At 40.1% G+C, this 18,764-nt stretch overlaps 1 protein-coding gene across 6 annotated transcripts in view; it reads right to left on the bottom strand.

The window, feature by feature from the left end:
- Window positions 1-18,764, bottom strand: part of DLGAP1 (DLG associated protein 1) — a 698,746-nt gene that overhangs the window by 227,849 nt on the left and 452,133 nt on the right. For 5 of the 6 annotated variants that reach the window (XM_090039737.1, XM_090039733.1, XM_090039735.1 and 2 more), the window contains one exon: window positions 1,782-2,807. In XM_090039737.1, the coding sequence (XP_089895863.1) occupies window positions 1,782-2,735 (954 nt within the window). In that variant the 5' untranslated portion in view covers window positions 2,736-2,807. Of the gene's footprint in view, window positions 1-845; window positions 1,119-1,781; window positions 2,808-18,764 lie in introns of those variants that run through there. The other variant, XM_090039738.1, reaches the window with a different exon arrangement.

Below are 18,764 nucleotides of genomic sequence, written 5' to 3'. Positions count from 1 at the left end.
CAAGACAAAATTTGGACATAAATAGAATGGCAAACTTAGAAGAGAACATTTAGTTATTTTAATTTCTGCCCTACGTGACTGTTGGGTATAGTTTCATTAAGACACAAATAATGTCCTCTAATTCCTCTTCAAGAACCAATTCCCGTCAATTAAATATTATCTAAAAGTCCCTGCAGAGGTGTTCATTTGAAGCTGATGGTGGCACAGTTTTTCACTCTTTCCTAACCATCTGGTTGTTAACTGAATTGTCAGCTATTTTATCAAAATCTGCCCGGAAGCTAAAAGAGTAAACAAAAACAACAAAGAAACCCCAAAAGTCCAAATTAATCTAAATCATTAAATCCAAAATTTACATTTCTTCTGGTTTTTTAAAGACACCCAAGAAATCTAATGTATTAAATCTTAAAAAGTTGAAACATTTTGCTGTTCCAGCCTGAAGTCCCTCCCCACTCTACACGTACATCTGTACATACATGCTGCCCATACACATTTTACCCATTCCCTTTGCCCCACTCTGCTCTAAATTAATAGAAAACATGGATGTCTGTTTACACATTAAAAACTGAGAAATTCAAAAGTTGGTATTATAAAGGATTTTATATGTCATTTTATCATGCTTACTGAGCTCAATTTAGAAATGTGGGTACTTTTCCAAAGCATCCAAATCCTGCACTTTGCCCAGGTGCTGATTTGAACAGAAAAATGTGGAAACTCAATGCCTCATTAATGTATCCACATTATAAAACTGGGCTTCTATATATGTTTGTATATATAAGCAAATAAATCAACAGGCACAAATAGGCAGTAGTCCCATTATTTTAAAGAAAAACAGAGTTATATCAAACCTCTTTTTTCCTCATGGTCTTCTCTCTTCTCTGGGTAACATTATTCCATTTTACACATACACTTAGATGTGCCATAACTGCTTTGTTTAAAATGCAAAAAAGCTATCCACCGCTCTTCTAAGAATGAAATGGTTTTAAAATTTTCGGATCCATGTTTCTGCCACAACCATTCACCGGCAGTATGATAGCTCCAAGAGCAGACATCTGATTCTTGACATTTAAAGATACAATACTGGTGAAAAATAGTGACGCTGTATTAACTGCAAACAGCTTGTGAGGGAGTAGGTGATGTACTCCTAAAGTGTATAATCAGAACAAGCAATAATTTCAACATTTCTATTTGGTATTTTTGAATCAATGCCATCAAAAAGAGCAATAGCCAGATACACAAATCTGGACACTTTATAGTAACTGTTTTGTAAGGATTTATATTTGATGGCAAAAAAAGAATAGACAGCAGGTTGTTTCCCTTCTGTACAAAGAATTAAGACATCTCAAAGTTTTCAAAAGGTCTCAAAGCTTGAATAATAAAAGAAGCTGTAAATGAAGACAAATCCTGAAATTACAGAAACCAAAGAATTTGTATACTGGTAACATCCTGTTCGCTGGCATTGTAATGCTAAATGCAAACACTACAACCTCCCGTTCTCTGTGCCCCCACTGAGACTGCCTTTTTAATCCAAAAGATTACACAGAAAGCTCTCATTCTTCCCACATAAAAAAAATCAGCCTCCTCCCCTGAAGCATTCATTTGAAACTGTGAATTTTAGCAAGGAAATAGTTTTATTTTTTTTATATTGATTATCCTCTTTTCTGGTTAAATGACCTTTTAGAAGTCTGAAAAAAAATTACCTCTGAAGGACCAGAATGGGGGGACCCAGAACACCACCAACAAGGGACAGCATAGTTAACAGCAATCAGTGCTAAATACTGTACCTGGAGGTATTGACAAGACCGTTCCTGTTGACATGTCTCTGACTTCATCACTGTTTGATCCATATTAACCGAAGCTTTCTGGTAAACCTCACGAGCTCTGCTCACTGTTAGTGTAGAGGACCAAGAGCTTTTCTTCATTAGCTGTGAGTCCAAATTCACAGGCAGGTTTGCACAGGTAGAGCATTTGACATCATTATTGCTTCTGGATGACTTCACAGTATGTTCACTAATAGTGTTATAGGCTTCCATAAAGTACTGGGACGAGGAACGATCAGGGCATCTTCCCATAGTCATAACCCCACTGGGACCATGATAAACGCAAACATCATTGTCCAAATTGTCATCTGAACTCCACCACCCAGATGCATTGGACCTAGGCTTCCCTTCTGGTCTCCTTTCTTTACTCTTGCTACGCTTCCCATACCTCATCGTCTGTGTCTCTTCTGGGCTTGCTTTGCCACCATTGACACTTCCCTTGGATGGTCCCTCAAGAGAATGAGACTTTGTGAAGAGCTTTTGAACAGAATGAACCAAGTGGCGGATCCTCCCTGGGCTATCACTCCGATGTTCCACGGCAGTTCGTTTGTACTGTAAGGTATGGTAGCCATCTCGATTAAGAGGCAACTGCCTTTCAAACTGGTCCAAAAGATTGGCAGGGATGCGGTTAGTTTTATTGGAAGTTCCATGGGGAACAAGAGTACACTCATCTTTCAGTTCATGGTTAGAGCTATAATGCCTCCGAGGAAATGTGCTGCTAGCAAGCTGGTCATTATAGGGCACCATGCATTCTGCCTGAAAAGAGTTCCTTTGAGTATAATAAGGATGATCTGCAGGGTGAGGGTCCACTGGATTTAATAAATATGGCTTCCTGTCTGGGTGATGTGGCAGACTGTCACATGTAGGGTCACAGGTAACCCCATGATGATGACTGCGGCTGCTAGATAATCCTTTCATGGCTGATGTAAAGAGAGTCCCAAAGGCATCTAACACATATAGTTATGTTAGAGACAGGTTGCAGAGAAATACCTAGAAGAATGGAAAACAACAGAATGTGTGACATATTTAAGGTATTACCTTATGACAGATATTAACATGTATAATACCTATGATAGGTATTAACATGCATATTTTTAAAATGAATTGCCTGTATTTTTTTTTTTATTTTTTTTGGTATAAATCATATCAGCCTCTTCTGTTAACTATTTTTTGTTCCTTTACCCATGGCCTTATGGTATCATATAATGGATAATTTAGCACATTACAAAAAGCATAATGAACCTGTTATATCTCCTGAAAACTAGAAAGAAAAATATTTTCTTCTGTAAAGTTTACCATGGCTATATATAATGCACAGTATTTAAAAAGGTGCTATAGACCCACTAATCCTCAGTCCTGCAAACAAGTGCTCATGGAAGCTGTTTCAGTGGACCTCAAATCACAAAGTCATGCTCTTATAGAAATATTTTCTGGGTCACTTAATACAATGAAGACAACGGGAATTTTTCCACTGACTTCACTGCACAATGGATCAGGCTTTGAGTGAATTTTGTGTCCTATTTGTTGCGTGACTGTAAGCATTCTCAGGGCAAGAATGAGACCTTCTTTTCCTTCTCGTAGAACACTAAACACACATTATGAAATCAAGAACAGAAAATAAAAAAATAATAAAATTTGCTGATGCTGGAAGAACAAAGCCAAACTTGTAACAGTTTTACAATCTGTATCTCTGGGATGATTGCAGACCTATTTACTTTCTCCAACTATTTACCAGAAAAAAATCTTTACATTTACAACAGACTGTTCTGACTTATCCCCATACATTTCCAAAGCACTAAGCAGCATTGTAGCATCATTGTGCCTTCTAACGTCAATCAGATTTGTATTGCCAAATCTTGCACATAGCTTTGAAAATTGACATTGGATTGGAATTGTTTGTCCTGACAGTGATTCTTAGTGTTTTATGGTACAGGTTATAATAAACTGGCAATTAGACATTTTCCTTTACCTCAGGTAGAGCAGTAACAATGGCTCTGACAAGAGATACTCTTAATTTAGATTTCACCAGGGACAAATTTATTGGACTAGGGATCAGCAGTCTTGATGTTGCTTCAGTATCTGAACTACTAATGTATGAATTGCTAATGTTCCAAAAATATTTGAATGGGATTTAATGTAGGGAGTTAATGTATAGAGAGGACTTTGGAAGTAATACAATCTCTTTGCAGCTACAAAATAACTGAAATAGGACTCACTCAGCTATGTTATTTTCATGGGGGCTATTATGTGTTGTACCTCTTGGAACATTATTTCAGTCTGAGGTTTCCTTGGAAGTGTGGAGAGGCTTGCATAGCAACTGGTACTGCAGTTGTATTACTAAGTTATTTCTTTCAGATAAGTGTTCATATTTTAATGATTTGTAGAAATTAAACCTACTAGAAAATCAGCTATGAAAACACTTTCTGAAACAACATTAAATACCTGTCAGCACTGCAAAAACTTGTATTGTATTTAAGCAGAACATATTTAGTATTTTCTCTCAACCCCTAGGAAGCCAAAGCAGTTTATCAATATTCTACAGAGTCAGCATGGGTAGCCTACATTTCATTCTCCCACACTAGCTTCCTGCAATGCAGGAAATGTTCTTTATCAAGAGGCCTTCAATGCTAAAAGGAGATTTCAAAATATCACAAATGGCATTTGAAATCTTCAAACAAGAGATGGGCTCACTGATTTGCTCAAATATGGACATGGCCTCAAGCTTTTTTAAAAGCCTGAAAGTGATCACTTACACCAGTGGTCACCAACCAGTGGATCTTAATCCACCGGTAGATCACAGAGTCTCTTGGAGTGGATTCAAGGCTGGGGTGCAGGGGCAGAGTGCCCACATGCATGCACCCCAGTCCAGCAGGTCAGTCCATGGGGCCCATGGGGGAAGGAAGGTGCAGGGGCTAGACTGAGGCCCCCACGGTGAGAGAGAGTGCTGCAGAGGCAGGAGGAGGGGTAAGTTGAGTGGGGCCCCGGCCGGGTGGGACTTAGCTGCTGTGGAGACATGCCTCCAAATAATTGTTTCTCCCTCTGCCTCAATCTCCACCCCCCGCTTCCCTCCCTACAGTTATGTGCTGTGGGGAGGGGGGTGGCAGTGGTATAGGGTAGATTTTGGGTTGCTTTTAAATGTCAAACCTGATCTCCTACTTAAAGGGGCTGGAGACCACTGACTTACACTAGAGTTCCAAATAATATTATACAGCTTTACCAACTCCTCTGCATCCCTGCTTTATTAAACTGTTGGAATTGTTGAATCTCCCAAGTGAAACTCCCTTGAGTCATTTATAATGTGACTTAATGACATATACACCATTAAAAACAATCTTGCAAAAATGCACTTGATGAGTAAACATGTCTCTTCCGCTCTCAAATATCTTTAATATGGATTTGCACTCTAAAATTTATGAAAATAGCCAAATCATTTCGGCTATATCATTTAGATGAAAATCTTTTTCTAATAATATCACAGGCTTTGGGATTACATAATTATTAAAATGATATTAATGATAGCAAAATACAAGTGTGCCATGAAAGACAAAGAGCTACCACCTCCATCCCAAATATTTTACCATCCAAAAGATGTAAGGAAGACAGGGCACAGCAAAAGAGTTGGTTGAGGAATTACCTATTTATATTTTTGTAACTGAACTCATAATTTGAGGTTATTGTGACAGTGAATTTGTAAATGAGAGGTTAGAATGAGAGCTGAGGGGGATGATAGTTCACAAAGTTGATAGGGCCTGAACAGGAAGAGAGTAATGGAGATAGGGTGGGTGAAGGACATGAATGACACATACAGGCTGGTACCACTGATAAGGTGAAGTGGTTGTGGGGAGAAAAAGGAGCACTGTATCAGGCAAATATGTAGTCGGGGGCAGAGCTGCGTGGGATCTTGAAGACAACTGAATACTGTGCAAGGTGGATGGCTTAAAAGAGTGTGTGATGTCATTTGATGGATGGTAGAGGAGAATAATTTTACAAGCAATGTTTTGGACAGATTGGAGAAGAAGGTAATGTGGGTGTTAAAAAGGATGGAGGATAGATCTCTTAATGATCAAGAGAATAAAAAAGTGGCACATGAAAAAGGGGTAGATATCAGGACAGAGAGAAAGGGTAAAAAACTTCAATATATTTTGGAGGAAGACACAGCAAGAAGGCCTGAATACGGAAGTCAAAAGAAAAGAAAATCCCAGGTTCGTGAGTTTGGATGGCAAATGGGCTGGTGGAGAGAGTTAGAAGGAAAGATGAAAAACAATTTTACATCTCTATTAAGGCTGAGTTGTCAAAGCACAGAAGAACCGTCAGAGGAAGAGGAGAGAATGGGGAAATCATATAATGATTAACAAATAAGTGCCAATAAACTCCACATGATGATTTTCTTGTTGACAACATTGAAGAGGTAAATCTGTGAGGAATTAGGTCACACAGGGTTATGGGGAAGATAAAGAAAAGGAGGCAGTTTAGGTCAAACCTTGCAGGATAAACAGAGAGAGGGAGATAGTTGTTTTTTCTGCTTCTTCCTATCTCAAGTGTTGAAGATTGGTAGGAGAACCAGAAACAGGAGTCCCATGAATGCCAAGGGAAAACAGAGAATAATGCTGAATGGAGTGAACAATAGTATCAAAAGCTACAGAATGAACAGGATGGGCAAAGGCCCGAAGACTTGTCAGCATAGGTGGATCTAGGACTTTTAAAAGGAAGATGCAGGATTAGTGACCAGCACTGTAGGAATGGCTGCACTTTCTGTTCCCAGCTTCTCTTCACTGCCCACCATGGTGGGCAGACCACACCATGGGAGCAGCAGCTGGAGATCTGATTTAGGTTCATGAGGCAAGAAAGAATCTGCTCTCCTCTCCTGCTTTTGGCACTATCATCTTTAGCCTCCATGTTCACCAGGAGCTCCCTTTCCCAATCCTCCTATCTCCCCTCCCTCCTCCCATTATATCTCTGAGTACAGAGAAACCTGCCAATATCCCACCCCCTCCCCACCATCCTGGCCACTCCTGTCCCTCTACAGCCAAGTCTGCAGCAAGCAGCTGCATGGGTAGATGCACTTAGCTGCAGACAGTAGCATGGCAGAGGTGGAAGCAGCAGGTCAGTTTTTCTGTATTTGGGCCTGCTCCTGGTTGCTCCTCTCTGCCTGGGGGACTAGATAGGGAGGAGGAACCTGGCTGCCATTGCTGCTATTCCTGGCTGAGTCCAGCTCCCCATGCAGCCTGGCCAGAGTAGGGCAGGAGCAGTCCTAGAGTTTCCCCACCCCTTTGTCTGCCAGGTCAGCTGGGGACAACAGCAGTGGCAAGCAGGAGAGGGGGATGGGAAGGGAAGAGAGGGGATGTGCCACTAAACAGAAGGGAAAGCAGGAGGAAGGGGGCAAAAGGGGTGGATTCCTCCCTGTTTTGGGACTTAGAAAAAGTCCCTGGCTGCTACTCCCAAAGAGCAGTTCAAAACAGGGGTTTGACTGTACCACTGCCCCTGCTCTGTATATGCCCCTGATTTCCAGAAATGTATTCTATATAATTAAAGACCCTTACAATGATCCCTCTGTTTCAAAATAGTAACAACAGTTACATTTGCTGAGAAATGGACATTATTTTGTTACTGGTATATATCAGATTATATATATGAATGATATATCTTTATCTAGTTAACAAGAATATACACCACTGCACTTTTACTATGCTGCTGCTGCTACTGAAAGGGAGCTATAACAAAACACAAAAACATCAGGCTAAGTCAGTGCAATACATTAAATATAGTAAGTCATGTACTTTCCGAACTCTACAAGATCTATAGTAGTTTTATTAAATATTTCATAGAAAGTCCTCCTGCACAATAAAAAGTACACTTGTTTCCTTTTGTATATTAAGTTGATTTAGAGAGTACTTGTAACAAGCAAGAATGCATCTAACTACATCCTCCCATCATCATCCATCGAATCAGAAATAGATTTTAAAAGATTATATATAGTTTCCATCAAAGAATAGGACAAACCTGTCAAGAATTTTTTTCAATGTAATTAACAGTGAGTGGGAAATTTGACTGTGTCATGAGTAGCTGAGAGGAGGAAAATTGAGTTTTCACTATATTGTTGCTTCCTGGCCAAATGAAGAACATTTAATCACTCATAAAATAATGCAGGATAATTGCTGAATAAATTACATGTTTATAAACAACAGAAATAGCAGCTCTATGACCAAAAGAACAAAAGCACTTGATAGCTTGGTGATAGATGAGATAACGTGTTATTTCGTCAGGCTCTGGGAAGGCTAATTCATTCAGATTTCACATTAGTTTTCCACCATTGTTTTAAGTATGTCTCAAAAAATGAGCGTGAAAATCCATTCATACTTATTGCTAACAACATGTGTTGCGTTTTAAATGTGTGTGGAAAACAATACTTAAAAAAAAAATTAGTGATGCCTCTTCCATTTTATCTCAAAAGTTTGCAAAGTTACATTTCTCATGTTTTAGAGAACGCCATGAAGACATAATGAATAAAATATTCAAAACAGGTTGTATTCATTATCATCTTATAAATATTTCATAATGGATAGAAACTTCTATTACGTCAACATTATGCTATACAAAGCAAACACTGATGACCTCTCTCTGCATTTAATGATTTAATTATGTAACAATAGTGTTAAGTGCATAATAAAAAACTCTGTAGTGTGTGTATGTGTAAGTGGTTCAAATGTGCAATACAACAGAAGTTCAGTGCACATAAACCACTTTCCAAATGGCCAAAAATCATTTAAGATAAACCTGGATGGATGTAGTATCAGACTTAACTGATTTAGGTTAAATTGGTTTATTGAACTTCTGTGCCAGAACCCCTCCAGATTCAAATTAACTCAGTCCCCCAGCATCCCGGGATACTTTGCACCTCCCATACAACCCCCTCATTTCCCAGGCCCAAGCTGTCTGATCCAGCAGAGCAGGGAGGCTTGCTCTAGTACCCCCTGGCTTCTGGCCTGGACCATTGCAAACATATGGCTGCATTTCTGGAATCAAAACTGAATGTCTGTTCACTTGCTTATCAGTTCAATCTAAGCAGCTTAAGCTAACCTGCAAGGATTGGACAGGGGCTTTTTGCCTGTCTGTGTGGGCTTTGGGCTTTCTGACTGTCAGTATGTAGCCCAAACAGTTGTATTTGGAAAGGGAATAAAACTGTCATTTGCTCCTTGCAATGGAGATCACTGATCTTCCCAACCTTGATATTTCACAACCAATTATTTTGTGCAGCCTTTCTGTTGGCTTTAATAATGTCACTGTTATGATGTTACAATGCAATAATGAAGCTCAATAAATAAAGAACAGAGTGCATGTGTAAAAATATAATCATATACTCTATTAGGCTTGCCCAGAGTCCATCAGAAGGAAAACAAAGTCCCTCATTAATTTTCCAAATCTTTTTAGCATATGTTGACGCTAAGACACCTTTGGTCGAAGTCTTAAAGTATTTGTGGATTTTTCATCTATGCCAGGCAGTCAGATCAGGCAGGAAAATCATGCCTAAAATATATTTCTAGCTTTGAACAGCAGAAAGGGAATCAGCAAGGGAACTGTTCTGGGCAGGAGTCCACACTTTTTCCAATTTTACAGACAGATCAATATGTAAGTGTAACTTGAAAAAAAAGTAATTACACTGTGGATGATCTCTGAGAAGTACCTTGGAACTGATGGTAGTGACAAAAACCAACAGAGAAAAACAACAGGGTAATTTAATTAGGATAGTGAAATATGATATATTCTCACACACAACACACATTTCCCCCAAAAGTTTGGGTGAATGCATTAAGCAGGGAAGCGGAATTTCTGCCTGGAACAGAAGCACCTTACTTTGATTCCTGCACTACAGTGCAGAAGCTGATCCATTATTATTATGCATTTATTATTAAAGCATCTGAGGGAAGTCAACTGATTTAGTGGCTCTTTGTTTTTTATTCCAGAGGTGTTAGTGATGGTCTCTCCCTTTGAATGGTCTTGATGTTCCACTAATCAAGCTAACCTTTCGTATGGCAGACAGTTTTGATGTCTGCTAGCTGCTACTGATCTCCCTCCTATTTCATAGCCTTGGAGATGCTTTATGTCTTTTCAGAATAATGGATCCACCCATCGAGACCACTCCTGGACAGCTTTAGTTAAGGAGGAAATGAAAAGGTGAGTTAGCTGAAGATAAAGCTCTATGCAGCCAGAACTCTGGAAAAATCTTTTTTTTTCTTTCTTCTGCCTTTAAAAAAAAGGTATATGTTATATTCCAGGGTGTGCTATGTGCAAGAAAATATGGTATTAAAAAAACAAAATTAAATGATTTTGTGTTTGTCTCTTTTTCCTCTGAGCATTTTCACATCCTGGTATCTAGCAGATTTCTGTCTTGAAGGGAAATACAAATTTACACACCCTAGAATGTGATCATAAATGATCCATTGCATCAGATGAATTTAATGGAAACAATTAGTATGAAGTCTAAAGTTAACAAACAGGACCCCTATTCTCACCTAAATTGGTGATTTTGGAGCTCTAAATTGAGCACTGGACCTGCTGCTGGCACTATTTTCTTTTCTATGGCTAAGAACAAGCAAATTCTTCACTGAGAGTGTTACTAAGATGGTATCACTGCAGGAAACTAACACATAATTAATCTATGAGTCATACCTAAATACCATTATAAAGTCGGGAAAACATGCAGCAGTGAGATGTTTCTATGACATTTGACATATTGAGACTGATTTTGATTCACGTTAGGTGTGCAGTTATTGGGAATGCAAGTATAAATCTGGGATTCAATCAGTTACAAATTTAAGGAACTACATGTAAAAATGGCAAACTGATAACCTGCCATGCATGTTCCATTTACCTCATTTAAATACTTTAAGGATCAACTGTGTGTTCTTAAGTCTGATTCAGTAAGATCTGTAATGATATATTGTGCAGTAAGTAGGGGCCACCCTAATTCATGGGGGCTATCCCCTGATTCTGGGGGCAGCACACGGGCCTGGGCAGCCATGTGTCCCCGCAACTCACGGCTGATTGGCTGCAAGGGCTAACTGCCACACAGACACCCCCCCCCCCCACCAATTGGATGGGGTGGGGACACATGGCAGGCAACCCTTGCAGCCAATTAGTGGCAAGGGGTAGGGGTGGCAGCCATCTAGCTGGCAGCCTCCCATCCTCTCTTTCCTGCCCTGCCAAGCTGCTGCAGTGCTTGGTACATTCTTTTTTTTTTTCCCTGCAGATTTTACAGATTCCACAGGTATTGACCAGATTTTGCAGGCAATGCCGGATTTGGCAGAATCCACCAAATCTGAGAAACTGCAAATTTGGTAGGTCCCTAGCAATAAGCCTGTATACTCATGCATTTTCTGTGGTTACAATCTGTCTCCCAAGGGAAAATGCAATGTATTTTACATAGCATCCGTGGTGGGTTCTCTCACAGTTTCACAACTGTCATTTTGTATTCTCATATCTGAAGAAAGAATCATTTACCTCCTGGTTTTGAAAAGTGTCTAGCTAAGCATTACAATATATATTAAGCACATAACATATAATACTATTGTACCCACACCTAGATATGCATGTATGCATGAGGGAGTATGGATTGGAAAGTAAATTAAATTGAATCATTTGGGAAATATGTCAATTATATATATATATATATGGGGTTGGATCCAGAGGTGAAGTGGCATAGTGTTCCCCCTCCTTTCAAACCACACTGCCATGGGAGCAGCAGCCAAGGACTTTTTAAAATCCCCAAGGCAGGTACAAATTTTTCTTCCCTTCCATGTCAGTGGTAAGTCCCCTCTCCTTCTTCCCCACCTGCTGTCACTGTATCCAGCAGATCCAGGTACAGGAGGAGCTTCAGAGACATTCCTGTCCTGTTCCAGCGTGATTGGGGGGGGGGGGGCATGCTCAGCCAAACAGCAGAAGCTGCAGTGTTGGTGGGCAGATTCCTTCTACCTCCCCAGTTGCCCTGGGTGTTTCCCTCCAGCCTGGGAGCAGGCTGAGCCCAGCTCCACATGCAGCCAAGCTGAAGTAGGGCCAGAAGCAGCTCTGTAGTTCCCCCTACCCACCCGGTCAGCTAAGGATAGCAGCAATGGTGGAAATGGAGTACATGGTGGGGAAGAGAAGAGGTGTCAAGGGAATGAGTTTTGGGGGGGAATTCTTACCTGATTTGGAGATTTAATAAAAGGTTCAGTCTTCTGTTCCCTGGTGGGGGAAGGAAGGCTGGAAGCAGGAGTGCAGCCACTCTTGCAGCACTCATTGCTACTCCCCCCCAACCTTTTCAAAATTCTGGATCCGCCCATGACTATAAAATTATGTATATATTTTAAGCTTAAAACTACTTTTATTATTCCTGGCTTTGAATGCTGAACAACATGCCTTAGCATTCTCTTAATGGTGTTTACACAAAATTTCCAGAGTGATTCTTTGGAGGGGGCAGGGAGAGGTAAGTGGGGAAAGAAAAAAGAAATTCTAGGATTTGGAAATTACAACTATATACCATGGGCTGTCCCATGAACTCCTTAAGTAATTACAGAGCTCCTGCTTTTGGTTGGGGCTCTAGAGATCTTTTACTGTCTGTACAAGCACAAATTATGTGATATTACTTTCCAGGTAGAAGATATCATACAGGGAAAGGAACATTAATATTATTTTCTATTGAGCTCATAGCATGAGTGACAAACCGCTTGTATAAGATCACACAGAGGAGGAATCTCTTGCATTATCAGTAGTGGCAGGAATTTAGATATGCCTAATATATCTCAACAGCAGTGAAAGTCTTTTGAACATGGATGCACAGTCACAATATAGAACATACAAATCATTAAATGACTAAGTACATACAGAGGTATGAAAGGAGTAATTTCATATATCTTATTAACCTATGAATTGTTGAAGATTCATGCCATATTAATAAAAGCAACATACAACAATGTACAGTGTATATAATATAAAATAATGTTTTTTCCATTATGGCAGTAGGAAAAGCAAGTAAGAGATATACATTGGAGAAAGTTTCACTTACATCAAAGGCCTACCACTTTCTGATTTAAGATGCTTGGGGTACTAATCCAAGGACAATGTGAAGGACTTTTTCAAATCATTTTGTACATATCAGTTCAGTTAGCAGCAAAGACAGCTGTTGGGATAAGTAGGAAACACTTCTACTTAATGCAGAATTGGAGTTTTAGGATGCTCCTTCAAAATCAGTTTCTATAAAGTAATGCTTGGTGTGGACATGGAATCCATGAGATACACATTCCAGAGAATGATTAAGCACAGAGGTCACAGCTTTTAAAATCTATTAGTCAGAGGAGTTCTTCCCCGAAGTATTTAGCAAGTGTGGAATTTAACTGGACCGCAGGTGATGAATGTGGAGGATAGGTAAGTGAACTGCCCAAGGACTCTGTCAGGAACCTGGAGTCCCAACTTAATCCTGTCATCCATGCCATGAGATAAAATGAAGTGCAGTACAAGACATGGAGACAAACTGCCTTACTAGGTAGCGTTGTTTTGAAGCCTATAGCTAAGCAGTACGTTAGATTACATGATACTTTATATCAGATTCTTTTTTAACCCTCCTATTTTATCAGAATTCATTACAAACAGTCAGGTGACCAGCAATTAGTTTAGCTATCCACTCTGACCCTCCTTGGCTACTTAATCATTGGTTGTCTGAAATCTTGTAAGAAATAATTTCACCTTATCCCAGGCAGCAGTATTTGGTCCTCTCTAAACACCTTTGGGAAAGTGTACTTAATGGGTGTATCCCAATGAGCGTGCATGTGCAATTTCCAGTGCCTCAAACCACATGCAGTGCATGTGCACTAGGCCTGTGCAAAGTGGCTGGTATTCACTTTGGATTTGGATTCAGCTGATTTGGGGGACAAGGATTCGATTAGGTGATTCGAATCACTGTCCCGAATCGATTTGGCCGAATCTGATACGAAGATTCAGCTGCTTCCAAATCAGCCGAATCTCCAAATCACCATGGAGCAGTGAGGGGCAGCAGGGATTGCACCCCCACCTGGCAGCACCTGGTGAGCGGGGGCTTTTTTTAAAGTGCTGGGAGCTCAGGCGGGCAGGGCAGCCATGGGGGGGGGGTCTGGGGAAGTGGGCAGGGGGAGCAGGCAGGGGATGGGGCCTGGTGGGGATCCTCCCATGGTTCCCTCCCTTCTCCACTAGCCCCCCCTCCCCTACTTACCAGCTTGGAGTCCAGGTTCAGCTCTCTCCTGCAGCAAGTGGGGACTGCCTGAATTGCTGAAGCTCTCCAAATCTTTTCTGAATCAATTTGGAGAGCTTTGAATCAATTCAGACCTTTTAATTGGTCCCCTGATTCAATCTGGATTCAGAGATTTGGCCACCAAATCAGGCCTCCAAATTGAATCAGCACCCAAAGCTTCACACAGCCCTTGTGTACTCATTTGCCACATTGCTAATCTGCAGTGCAACTGGTATTTTTGACACTGGGAGATCCTGGTGTCAAAAAAATCCACCATTAGAAAAAGTGGCACAGCACACACAGAAGCAGTGTGCACAGCCAGAAACACAGCCTGGCAGGCCAGAGCTCCTGTTAGACTTTAAGCAGTCAGCTCAGTGCCACTGCCTCCCTGGGAGTCCCCCAGACCCCAGGTAAGGCTGCTGGGATCAGCACAGGTGATGGCTCCAGCCTCCCCTACCCCACATGGGTCAATTTACCATGTGCCAGAGTGTACCCTGGGACAAATAGCAGTGGAACAAATATTTGCTATTTGTACAACAGGAAATGTGTGCGCCAACACATGTGAGCTTCTCAGGATGTCCACAATATTTGCAAATCCAATCACTGCATTACCCTGCTTTCCGGGCAGCATATTTATTAATTTCCCTTTTTGTTTGTCTGGAAAGTCCTTGAGAAACTGTTGGGAAGCATCTCTGATAAGTGCAGACTAATATTATGGAGAAGTGCAGAAGTTAGTTTTGGCCTTTATTACCTCAAAGACTTCTTTAACCCCTTTGCTATGCCTAAATCATACTCTCTCAATATTGTCTCTTTTGAACACCAACAGATAGTGGGATTCATCTATCCTAGAACAGATGGGTCGGCTGACCTCACAGCAAGCTGTTTCCTTACTAATAATTCAGGAAGATAGCTAAACTGGGGAAGCTATGCTCCCCTATACTTGTTAGATGCCCTTTTCTCACATGTTGTGCAATACTGTGCATGCAGATCTTGATTGCCATTGGGATGAAGGGTTTTCCGCAACAGAGTAGACAGTATAATTAATCATTATTATAATTTTATCTTGGCCTACTGGCTCCTTTTTTTGGCCAAATGCAAGAAGAGAAACACCTTCCCTGCCACACTGCAAGAGGTGGTGTTTCATCAACTCCCATACCTAATATTGCAGCAAATGCAGCTGCCCTATTATAAGTGAAAGAGAGCTAAGATGATAAACTCAATTTCTTTCTTTAGCCCACTCTAAACAGAAACATTGTTAAAAAAATCTTCTGGATAAGCAATGGACTTGGATAGGGATGACTATTAATGTATGAACAAAATTCAGGCCCACTTTCCTACTGTTGTTGATGCTGATCTTTCTACCATTGCTGAGTTGATCAGTTATAGTGATGGAGCAGGGACCTTTTCTTCACTTACTTAAGGCCATCTTCAATGGCTACTGCCCTGCCTGACTGAACATTCTTTGAACAGTAAGCTAGAAGCAAGACTTAGCTCCATGCCCCAGGGGACAGCCCTGCAAAGGCCACTAGGAAGGCTGCGTGCTAATAGTCTATACCCCTTCCGTACTGTCACTCCAGAGTGGACCTGCTTATCCTAAAACTGATACACCAAATAGTGATGGCCACTCATATAGAAAAACATTGCAGAAATATGATTTGTTTTTGCAATGACTCATTGTAAGCAATCCCTCTGACCACTTTTGGGCACATCTTGGAATTACCCATTGAAGACTTGCTGCATCCATGCGACCTGCAGGTCAGTGTTTAACCATCACTCTTTGTAGTAAAACATTACTACATTGTATTCTAACAATACAGAGACTCTCTTATCTTCCTAGTCATTCTAGTACAGTGGTGAGGCCTACTGATGCCCACTGTGGCTACTGCTAGTTAGGTATTAAACATATCACCAGGAACCATTAGACTTCAAATAAAATTTAAATAAACATTAATGTCCTGGTGTCTAAAATATATGTCAGACATACTTCTTAGACACTAGCATGATAGACAACAAATCTCACAGTTGCAGTAATTATTTCTTCTATACCCATGCATTTGGGACTCCCATTTTTTGTACATAGTCTGAAATTTATTCATCTGTTCCTGCTTTAAAAAAAAAGTCAATGAGATAAAAGGTAAATTTCAGATTCCCTTACCTGTTGTCTATTGTTATATTATGGCAGACTTCTGAAAAGCTTTATGGGAGACTGAGCATCACCTTGGCATAGCTTTGTCAAAGTAAGAATGCCCACTGAATTTAAATCCCAGAAACATGAAGCAGAAAGATGCATCAACAACACTCTGAAAGCCAAGATTATATCGCTTTTGGCCATCTGGTGCTTTTTCACATATCCTTACTTTGGCTATGGAATCAAAGTAGGAACAGAAAGTGCAGGATCAATAACAGCATTCATAAAGTTCCAATTTGAATAAGAAATAATGGAATAAATGAAATTCCACAAACTTTTTTTGTAACTACCATTTACCAGTAGTTAGATTATGCTTCTTCCACTGGTAAATGATCAAAAGATTATGACCATTATAAGGCCTCTTAGATTTTCCAGTAAATAATATTTGGAAAGTCCAGTCCTGAGCAGTTTTCAGCCATTAGACAGGAAACTACAACTTTCTCTTTTGTTACAGATTTTTTAACCTATTTAAAAACACCTTCAAAATACAATTCTCATGTCTGGGATTTGGGTCCCCCAGAATCTATAATCATTATAATCTGTAATAATTGATGGAACTATTTTTCATTGCAAGTGAGGGTACAGTTAATATGTTAAATTTCTGCCATGCTGTGCCATCATACTCAGTGTATTGTCATACTGGGGACAAGATCTGGAAAATACCGATTGATTTCATGATGTTTTGAAGCTCTTAAACAGAATTGCTTATCATAATCCCTCCATCCCTTTCCCTCAGAAATAACCCAAACCCTATGAATTGTTTCTTGATATTTATATATGGCTGTACTTCTGCATAAGGTTTAGTCACAAGTTAAAGTCAAATAAAGTGCAAAATCCAATTGTTCAGCTTTATAGGGAACTTTGTCTACTTGGACCCCTCTCATTAGACCCTTCCCCACCACTTTGAGCTTGGGAGCATTTCCCTGATCAGCAGTGAAAAGGCTCTTCAAATTCCCATTCCAAATGCTTAATTTGGACATTTACAATCGCTACCCAGAGGGTAGCCCAAAATAAGGCTTCCTCACTCAGATGAACCCTCATTGGTTAACAGAAAAGGTGGAAGCAACCCTCCATGGGTCGTCCTGTACTCAGAATCATGGGTTGTCACATTGGAGCCAAACTTGGTGCCCATAATGAGGACACTGTCCCTGAAGACCTGATGGTCCAGACCTGGAGCTGGTACAAGGTCTGGTTAGCCTTTGCCCAGAAATACTAATGAACACATACTCCATGGCATAAACTTGAGGCCAAGAGCATGTGGAAGAACTGCTGGATTAAAAAACCCTTCCCCTCTCCGATTCCACCGCTGGACTCTGTCGAATTTGGAATGTATAAGGAAGACGGCTGCCTAAAGAGTTAATGCGCCTCCTTACAAATCTGGGAAATCCGGATTAGATTTCTGTAGTGGGTAAGAGGCAGCCCAGTCACCCTAAGAGTGGGGCCAGCCCTTCGTGAATATCTTCTAAGCATTGCTTAAAATACCCTAACAGATCTAGCTGCATGCAAGATATCTGGAGGGTAATGATACACAGCCAAGAAACTGTTCTAGTGACTACTGCTTCTGTGCTCTGCCCGTGAGAAAAAGAAATTGGAGAATTGCTGCTACTTAGAGTCACCAACCATATCAGGCTGTAAGGTGGCCTGGAAGGGGTTTAAAGCATATGTCAGACATACCCCTGCCACTTTTGTGCTCACCCTTTATATTCCCCAATCAGTGGGTGAGCATTCTGGAAGTACCAAGAGCCAAAATAATTAATGCTCAGTTCATTTCACTTCCATCTACACCTCAAGGTCAGAAAGGGCCTGGCATTTCCCTAAGCTAATTTCCACACCTCTTCTTTTTTTCAGATGTTTAAAAAGTGTCTTGGGATTCATGTGACCCATATAAAGAAGATTTCAGCCAGGATTTTTAAAGGCAGGCAGTGGTACAGGCAAATGTGTCATAAAACTTAAACAAATAATTTAATTTTAAAGAATTTAAACATCTCTTTAATTTATGAAGGAATTTTTCATTTGTTTTAATGAACTGTTGAGATTTGCCCTTGCTTGGTTTATTTGTTCCATATTTTACAAATTTAACATTAAAATACCTTTAAAATAGTTCCAGAAGAAAGAAAGAAACAAAGAAAGAAAGAACAACAGAAAGAAAGAATTATGGAAAACTGGAGTCGGTACTGAATAAATATTAGCAATTTAAAGCTAAAACATAATAGGGCTGTTGCAATCATTTCCAAATCAAGCACTGTAAAGCAAATATAAGAATAAATATTAAAGAATTAAACATATTTTAAGGTATGGAATGGCACAATTAAGGAACTAAGACAACCTTAACTTTCTCTGATGCCATGCAACAAACATATATTTATGATTTGTGCAAACTAATGTTTTTATTCCCACGGAGGATATTTTTTGTAATATTTCCTTGTCTGATGTTGTTATACGGTGGGGTAAATGCTTTTTTATTGTCTCAACTACACCTACTCCTTGGGAACAGAATGGCTCTGAGAATGGGAAAGGGATTCTG

The sequence above is a fragment of the Crocodylus siamensis genome, chromosome 3 (assembly GCF_052110815.1).
Source record: "Crocodylus siamensis isolate JL-2025a chromosome 3, ASM5211081v1, whole genome shotgun sequence".
NCBI classification, from domain to species: domain Eukaryota; kingdom Metazoa; phylum Chordata; order Crocodylia; family Crocodylidae; genus Crocodylus; species Crocodylus siamensis.
Note: the sequence above shows the minus strand (reverse complement) of the source record. Positions and strands in the feature narration are given on the sequence as shown.